The 9,195-nt window shown below is 47.9% G+C and overlaps 1 protein-coding gene across 1 annotated transcript in view; it reads left to right on the forward strand.

The window, feature by feature from the left end:
* Positions 1–2,991, forward strand: part of LPAR4 (lysophosphatidic acid receptor 4) — a 35,972-nt gene extending 32,981 nt beyond the window's left edge. The window contains exon 2 of the mRNA XM_015424279.1: positions 1,677–2,991. Coding sequence (XP_015279765.1) covers positions 1,812–2,861 — 1,050 coding nt within the window. The 5' untranslated portion in view covers positions 1,677–1,811 and the 3' untranslated portion in view covers positions 2,862–2,991. The remainder of the gene's footprint in view (positions 1–1,676) is intronic.
* The last annotated feature ends 6,204 nt before the right edge of the window (positions 2,992–9,195 follow it).

Genomic DNA, 9,195 nt, shown 5'->3' on the forward strand with positions numbered 1-9,195 from the left:
CGGAAGAGTAATGACATTTGCAGAAACTTCCTTTTTGCTGCACTCGTCAAAGTTTGAGATTCTTTCACACTCTAAGAAACACAAACCAGGCAGCAAGCTCATGGGTGTTTCTGGGTCTGCCCAGAGTCCTGTCAAACCAGATACATCCTAGGACTTCTGCGCTCTGAACTCTGAGTGATGCTCAGACATTAATTTCTGGCCTGGTGAATTCTGTACCCAGAAAAACTGGAAGCCTGTGATCTTTATAAATTATGCAGATGAAGCACATGATTTTGCTGTATTTCTTCTGCTACTTATGAGGTGGGGCTATACACAACACTGCCTTGTGGAGCAGAGGCTATTAGCCACAAGGTATAGATGGGACACTATGTCTGGGGCAAGTGATGCTCTGTATTCTTGGTGCTGGGGGGGGGCAACAGTGGGAGGGCTTCTGGAGTTCTGGCCCCGCTGGAGGACCTCCTGATGGCACCTGGTTTTTGGCCACTTTGTGACACAGAGTGTTGGACTGGATGGGCCATTGGCCTGATCTAGCACAGCTTCTCTTATGTTCTTACTGAAACCCCGGCCTTTTGACTCCTCCAGCATTTATTCAGCTTTCTCTGGGTATGCCAGTTTGCTCCAGCATAGGCGGGGTATAAATTGAAAGTAATAAATAAATAAATAAAAGTTACCACCCATGGACATTCAAGTGTAATCTTGGGAACCATGAGGACAAAAAACTTGCTTGCTTGAAAGCTGTGGTTTTTCAGGACCTTGAATCCTATCATCTGTGCCTTTTATTTATGTATTTAAATATTTGTTAATATTAAATTAATATTGAATATTAATAAAACACATAAAATAGAGTACATTAAAAAAACTACAAAACCAGAATGTAAAACCACAATTTAAGACTGCTTTAATCAATGCGTTCCAAAATAAAATAATCTTCAGCTGCCTACTAAAGGTGGCAAGGGAAGGGACAGGTGTGCCTCTCTGGAGAGGTTGTGCCATGATTGCAGGGCTGCTCTGTCTCCTGTACCCACCAAGTGAGCTTCTTTGATTGCTAGGACAGTCGAGAGCCTCTGCCCGCAGTTGTAATTCCCAGACAGGAACATCTGGGAGAAGACAGTCCTTCAGATACCCTGGAGCCACGTAGGGCTTTAAAAATTAAAAAACCCTTTGAATTGGGTTCGGGGGAGGATCAGTAACCAGTGTAATTGCTGTAATAGTGGGGGGGGGGTCACATGCTCTTGATAGCTGGCCCCAACCAGCAGTCTAGCTGCAGCGTTCTGCACTAGCTGCGGCTTCTGAAGACTCTCCTAGGGTAGCCCCAAGTAGAGCAAATTGCAGTAGTCTAGAGGTAACTAAGGCACGAATCACTGTGGCTAGATCTGACTGGCCCAGGAATGGACGCAGTTCACACACCAGCAGAGGCAGGGCAAAAGCTCTCCAAACCACTGCAGCCACCTGGTTTTCTAAGGTGACTGCTGTGTCGAGTTGCATCCTCAAGCTACCAACCTGGCTTTTCAAGGGGAGTTGCTCAGAGCTGCAGAAGACACAGGACCCTCCCCACGGAAGACAAAAAACAAAAGAGAAACAATCTGACACAAGTTGGATATTCATTTGTCTGCATTGTCTTTGAATCAGGTTATACATGACAAGAACATTTCTAAACTGATTGCTTTTTTTTGCAGGAGAAAAGCACACAGACACCCCAACTATGCGGCAACCGACATTCAAGCCGTCTCGCTGGTGCACGCTTCTAAAGGAGAGCAGAAAACCGTGACATCCATCGCACGAACTAGGGCTTTGCATCGAGTGGTGCTGGAATGGGAAATCACAGCAACAATCATACCTGCGTGACGGATGATTCCTTCAAGTACAACCTCTACGGAGCCGTCTACAGCGTGGTGTTCATCCTGGGCTTGATCACCAACTGTGCCTCCCTGTTCATGTTCTGCTTCCGCATCAAAATGCGGAACGAGACGACCATTTTCATGACCAACCTGGCGTGCTCGGATTTGCTCTTTGTCTTCACCCTCCCGTTCAAGATCTTCTACAACTTCAACAGGCACTGGCCCTTTGGGGACACTTTGTGCAAGATTTCTGGGACCGCTTTTCTGACCAACATCTACGGGAGCATGCTGTTCCTCACCTGCATCAGCGTCGACCGCTTCCTCGCCATCGTCTACCCGTTTCGGTCTCGTACCATTCGGACGCGGAAAAACTCGGCGATTGTGTGCGCGGGCGTCTGGATTCTGGTCCTCAGCGGCGGGATCTCGGCGTCCTTGTTTTCCACCACGAACACCCACAACACGAGCACGACGTGTTTCGAAGGCTTTTCCAAGAGCATCTGGAAGACCTACTTGTCCAAGATTACAATATTTATTGAAGTGGTGGGCTTCATCATTCCCTTGATGCTCAACCTCACCTGTGCATCACTGGTGCTGCGGACTCTGCGGAAACCTGACACCCTTTCCCAGATCGGCACGAACAAAGATAAAGTCCTGAGGATGATTGTGGTGCACGTGGCGATCTTCATTGTCTGTTTTGTACCCTACAATTCCATCCTTTTCTTGTACGCTCTTGTCCGTTCCCAAGCCATCGCTAACTGCCCCTTGGAGAGATTTGCGAGGACACTGTACCCCATCACGTTGTGCGTTGCCACCCTGAATTGCTGTTTCGACCCCTTCATCTACTACTTCACGTCAGAATCTTTTCAGAAGTCTTTCTACATCACCTCGGATGTCAAAAGCGATTCCCTTTGCAAGACCGAAACCCCGCTAACAACCCATACTGTCCTGCCCACGATCCAGGAGGAGGTGAGGGTCCAGGCCATTAGGAATGGGAGAGATCTCATGTCTGAGTCACACTTTTGATACTGGGGCTTTCCACATCAGTTGTGTGTCAGGAACTGGGTTCGAGACAGAACTCCGCGCCGCCTCTTATGTAGGAGAACAGTGGTGATCCCAAACTGGGAAAGATGGGAACTATACAGGAATATATTTTTTTTAAAAAAAGAAGAAGAGCAGCAAGCTGGATGTTCACTTCTAACTACCTTCTGAAAACAGCTTATCATATGTTAACGCAAATAACATTGTCTATACGTACTGCCCCTATGCTTTTGAAGCTAATCAATAAAATATTTCACTTCCTTTGGATTTTTACTGCATCTGAATATACCCTTTTCCTTCTACTGTTGAAACTTTTGTAGACACTGTGTTGCCTTCCGTATGCACGGAGCGAGGACTCACCAACCACCCGTTTGCGGAGTGCAGTACATACATTCACCGTACTGTATAAATTGGGCAGCGCCCTGGAAATCCACGCGCTGCCCAGTTCACATGAAATAATGGATGATTGTGCTTATTGCACTCCTGAAATGTGCAGCTGGGAGGTTCCTGAACGAAACATAACTTCTGCAGAGAAATGTAGTAGAGATCAGTTGTTTGGGCTACGCATTTGGAACCGTCTTTCCTCTTGTACAGCCACTCTCCAGTGGATAGTGGATGAGCTCCATTGGGCTGTGATCCTAAGCACAGTCAAGATTAGGAGCCATTGGGCCCTGACCTGGATAGCCCCAATTAGCCTGATCTTGTCAGGTCTTGGAAGCCAGGCGGGGTTGGATAGAAGATCACCAAGGAAGCGCAGGGTCGCTGTGCAGAGGAAAGCAACGGCAAGCTGCCTCTGTGAATCATAGGGCTCTTTTTGTAGCAGGAACTCCTTTGCATATTAGGCCACACACCCCTAATGTAGCCAATCCCCCAAGAGCTTACAGAGCTCTTCTTACAGGGACTACTGTAAGCTCTGGGAGGATTGGCTACATTAGGGGTGTGTCGCTTAATATGCAAAGGAGTTCCTGCTACAAAAAGAGCCCTATGGGGTCACCATGAGTCGGCTGTGACTTTATGGCATCCTTTGCGCGCGCACGCACACACACACGCACACACACGAGCCATAAAGATAGTGTCAGGGTAACTGTGAGGGTCTGCCGTAGAGCAGCTAGATTCAAGTCCAGCAGCGACTTATAGATCAACAAGATTTTCGAGGTATAAGCTTTGACTCTTGTTAGTTTCTAAGGTGCTACTGAACTCAGATCTAACAAGAAGCATAGAAATCAGTGGACCATGCTTCCAGGTGAGTGCATTTAAGATAGCTGTGTATTCTTGGTGCTTGGGGGGGGGGCAACAGTGGGAGGGCTTCTGGGGTTCTGGCCCCATTGGTGGTCCTCCTGATGGCCCCTGGGTTTTGGCCACTGTGTGACACAGAGTATTGCACCAGGTGGGCCATTGGCCTGATCCAACATGGCTTCTCTTATATTCCTATGTTCTAGATTGGGTTGCTGCAGCTGTGGCCATGAACAACTGCCCAGGCAACTGACCAGCCAAGCAATGACATAAAAATTTGTGCTCGCATGCATGGAAATGATACCAGGATGCTGCCATTTTTGCTTGAAGGTCTATACAAGTTTGAAAGAAAAGGAACATACTAGTGTGTTGGAGGGCAACAGTGGGATGGCTTCTGGATTTCCAGCCCCACCGATGGACCTCCTGATGGTCCCTGGGTTTTGGCGTGACACAGAGTATTGCACCAGGTGGGCCATTGGCCTGATCCAACATGGCTTCTCTTATATTCCTATGTTCTAGATTGGGTTGCTGCAGCTGTGGCCATGAACAACTGCCCAGGCAACTGACCAGCCAAGCAATGACATAAAAATTTGTGCTCGCATGCATGGAAATGATACCAGGATGCTGCCATTTTTGCTTGAAGGTCTATACAAGTTTGAAAGAAAAGGAACATACTAGTGTGCTCCCTTTCCTCAATATTATTATTTATAAAATTATTTTCTTTTGAAAAGTCATGAACTGTTGTACTGTGAAATAAAAAAATAGTACAAAAAATAAAACTCAACAATATACAAAACCCAAATCAACTGGCCAAGCCTCTCTCAAACAGCTACATTTTAATGAGACAGCAACAGTAATGGAAGGCCATCATAAGGCAGGCTTCCCTGTGAAGGGCATTCTAAAGAGGTGGTGCCACTACCAATAAGGCCCCGCTCAGATGGCTACCAGTCTGGCCTCAACAGAAAGGGACCTGATGAGGGCTTCCCCTGCTGATCTTAGGAAAGTACAGGGAGAGAGAACTCCTCCAGGTACGTCAGCTGTGTTGGAGGGGGTAGTTGATGCTCGGCATCAGAATATGTTTGGGAAGCGACTTGACCTGGGCCTTGCAGTCATTCTGTCTACATTTCCACTCAAGGTCATGAGTCTATTTCTGGCTCAGAAGTCAAGGGGACAATCGGCAGACAACAATGGATGAATGAATAATACTTCCTTTGCAGTGCTGGCAAGCTGAATTAACGCAAACATTAGACATGAACTCCCTCGTGAAGTTCAGTGTAGTGATGAGGAATTCACACTGACGCTCCCGCTAAGGAATTAAATGTGGAGAGGAAAGAAATCTGGGTGGTTTCCTAAGAAAATGTGGGGAGTAGATGGCCGAGGCTAGCCCGATCTCCTTAGATCTCAGAAGCGAAGCAGGGTCGGCCCTGGTTAACACTTGGATGGGAGGCCACCAAGGAATACGAGGGTCGCTACGCAGAGGCAGGTAATGGCAAACCATCTCTTGCCTGAAAAACCCTCTGGGGTCACTATAATTCAGCTGTGACTTGTCGGCACTTTCCATCACCAGCAGAAAGGGATGCACTTTTGAACCACATTCTGGTGCGGGCTAAAACATGCATACCTCCCTGACCAGCCTTTATTAACAGAAATCAATATGTTAGCTAGTGTGGAAAGGAACAGAGAGTCTCTCCATACCAGGCACAGAGATGGAGACAAAGGGAGATCCTCACAATACTCAAATTTTTAGGAATGCAAAGAGAAGCCCTTCTTTACTTAACAGGTAATTAGATTGTGGACCTCACTGCCAGTGGATGTAGCGATGGCCATGGACATAGATGGTTTTAAAAGGCGAATAGACAGGCTAAGGTGGAGAGGTCCATCAGTGACCATTAGCCATGGTGACTCAAGGAAACTCCCACCTGCGAAGACAGTAAGCCTCTGAGTACCAGTGGTGGGAGGCCGCATCAGAGGAAGACTTTGGACTCAATACTGGGCCAATTGGTTGTGTGAAAAGGGATAGACCAGTGATCTGACACAGCAAGGAACTTTTGTATGTTGCTTATAAAGAAGACAAGGTGGATTAATGAAGGATGGGTCCCGAGGAAACTCCCGCCTGTGAAGACAGTAAGCCTCTGAGTACCAGTGGTGGGAGGCCGCATCAGAGGAAGACCTTGGACTCAATACTGGGCCAGTTGGTTGTGTGAAACGGGATAGACCAGTGATCTGACACAGCAAGGAACTTTTGTATGTTGCTTATAAAGAAGACAAGGCGGATTAATGGAGGATGGGTCCCGAGGAAACTCCCGCCTGTGAAGACAGTAAGCCTCTGAGTACCAGTGGTGGGAGGCCGCATCAGAGGAAGACCTTGGACTCAATACCGGGCCAATTGGTTGTGTGAAACGGGATAGACCAGTGATCTGACACAGCAAGGAACTTTTGTATGTTGCTTATAAAGAAGACAAGGCGGATTAATGGATGATGGGTCCAGTGTTCCCTCTAAGCTGAGTTAGTGTGTGCTAGCTCACACATTTTTGTCTTAGCTCAGGAAGGATGGCTCCAGACCAAACTAAATTTATGCAGTTGCCAAGTCGCTCGCTCACAACTTTAATGCCAGTAGCTCACAGAGTAGAATTTTTGCTCACAAGATTCCACAGCTTAGAGGGAACATTGGATGGGTCCCATCAATGGCTATTAGTGGTGCTGGCCAAATAGAACTTCAGTTTTCAGTAAAGTTGCCAGGTCTGGGTTGGAAATTACCTGGAGACTTTGGGGGTGGATCCGGGAGAGGGCAGGGTTTGGGGAGGGGAGGGGCCTCAGCAGGGTACAATCCCACAGAGTCCACCCTCCAGAGCAGCCATTTTCTCCAGGGGAGCTGACTTTGGGGGCTGGCAACACTTAACTTTCAGGGGCAGCAGTCACTGGGGAAGGGAGGCTTTGGACACTGCGCCCTGCTTTTAGGTCTTCGGTGGGGAAGGGCATCGGTTTGGCCTTTGTGGGAAGCTGGATGGTGGTTGTCTGAATGGCCGAGTTTATGAATGCTTTCTTTTTTTTCTTTTCTTTTTGGAGATAGGATTCAAAATGGTCCAGAATGTACTGTTCCTCATGCTAGCTGTGCTGGTCTCTGTACAAGAGGCCTCCTCCTAGTTTCTTAATGACTGTTGTTCTTTCTCGGGGAAAGCCATTGAAATGTCCTGTTTAAACCACGCTCATATGTTGTTTAACAGCTCATGCTGAGAGGGAGCTGGGGGGGGGGGGGGAGACAGCAGAGACCCTCCCGTGCACCATTTCCTCCTGCTTTCAATGGCCTTTTCCCTTTCGAGTTACGTGTCAGGGCTGCCGGCTTCTGTGTGCCAGAACTCTGTTCTCAGTTAATGAAAAGTAGCCAAGCGACCCTCAAAAGCTGGGCCTTCTAGGCTAAAGTTGAACTCACAAAGAGAGGGGGGGTGTCTCGTTACCCATAAAGCCAGGAGATTTCAACGTTCTCGCAGATGCATTGACTGGGCTCGCTTTTCTTTTCTGTTCTCCCCCCCCCCAAAAAAAACCCCTTTCACCAAACCACAGTCTAGTCTCCTTAAGGGGATGTTGAAAGGGGGTTGGGGGTGGGGGTAAGGGGGACCTTACACGTTTGGTGCATCTCCAGGATGGGTCGGCTCTAATCCGAGCATAATGCTTGCTTCTCTTCTCTCCCACCCTCCCCGCCCCAAGGCAAACTGCTGCCAAAACTTACAAGTTTCTGTTTGCCGTTTTATGAGCCAAAGAGCTGCGGCTAGTTTTCGTGCAGAAAACGCACCGCTGTCATCGTGTGCCAAGGGCGCCGCTGAAAAGATTCATTATTTTGTCATTTAACACCTATCCTAAATTATACGATCATATCTGGGGGACGCAGATTTACAGATGGTAGCTCAGGGTTGGTGTCCTCCCCCCCCCCCTTTTAAAAGTTTACTTGTAACTGAGATCGAGTAGGACGCCTGTGTGTTTGGAGGGGGTGGGTGGGTTGTGTACAAATAACTAATTATGCATTCACGGAGAGAGGGAAAAGTCGTGCTTGGGTGTTTTTTTCCCACCGACAGATGCTGTTTGGCCAGCCTGGAAGGAATTCAGTTCAGAAACGGGAACTTAAAAAAAAAAAAAAGATTCACTTTTTATATGGCAAGCGGGCATCTGGGTTTTCTCTTTTCCCTAACAAAGGATCATTGTTAGCAAAAAGGACAAAACCAGAAACATTAGTGTAGCTACAGACACTGCTCGGAGATGGGGTTGTGTTCATATAGCTGAGCCTTGGGGAGAGCCAGATCTTAGAAAATTCGGGGTCTAACATAGGGATGCCAGCCTCCAGGTGGGGCACGGGGATCTCCCAGAATTACAGCTCATCTCCAGACTACGGAGAACAGTTCCCTGGGAGAAAATGGATATTTGGAGGGTGGATCCTATGGCATTGTATCCCGCTGAGGTCCCTGTCCTCCCTAGGCTCCATCCCCAAATCTCCAGGCGTTTCCCAACCTGGAGGTGGCAACCTGTCCTCCCATCCTTTTCTCGGTGACAGTGAACAAAGACATGAGAATTTCATTTCTTATTTGGACAACTGTTAAGTTTCTGTCTTCTAGCGGTTAGGAACACCCCTACATGTCTTGGAACTGTATGTGGTTATTTCGTCTTTTGCAAGCCTGTGAACAAATAGGCGATTGTGCCCGTGTATGATCAGCTGGCCCTAAAGTCTTACAGTTTCCTTTTGGGACTCAGTTAGCTGACACCAAAATATGTCCCCATTGCACTCTGGCTGCGTGCAACTTCGTCGTGATGGATCGATGTCTATGTTGTTGTTGTTCAGTCGCACAGTCGAGTCCGACTCTTCGCGACCCCATGGACCAGATCACGCCAGGCCCTCCTGTTTTCCGCCGTCCTCTGAAGTTGGCTCAACTTCATGTTCGTTGCATCGATGACACTGTCTAACCATCTTACCCTTTGCCGTCCCCGTCTTCTTTGACCTTCAATCTTTCCCAGCATCAGGGTCTTCTCCAGGGAGTGCTCGCTTCTCATTTGGTGGCCAAAGAATTTGAGCTTCAGTTTCATTATATGGCCTTCCAGG

This window comes from Gekko japonicus, unplaced genomic scaffold, assembly GCF_001447785.1.
Source record: "Gekko japonicus isolate JY-2015 unplaced genomic scaffold, Gekko_japonicus_V1.1 scaffold2268, whole genome shotgun sequence".
Classification (NCBI taxonomy): Eukaryota; Metazoa; Chordata; class Lepidosauria; order Squamata; family Gekkonidae; genus Gekko; species Gekko japonicus.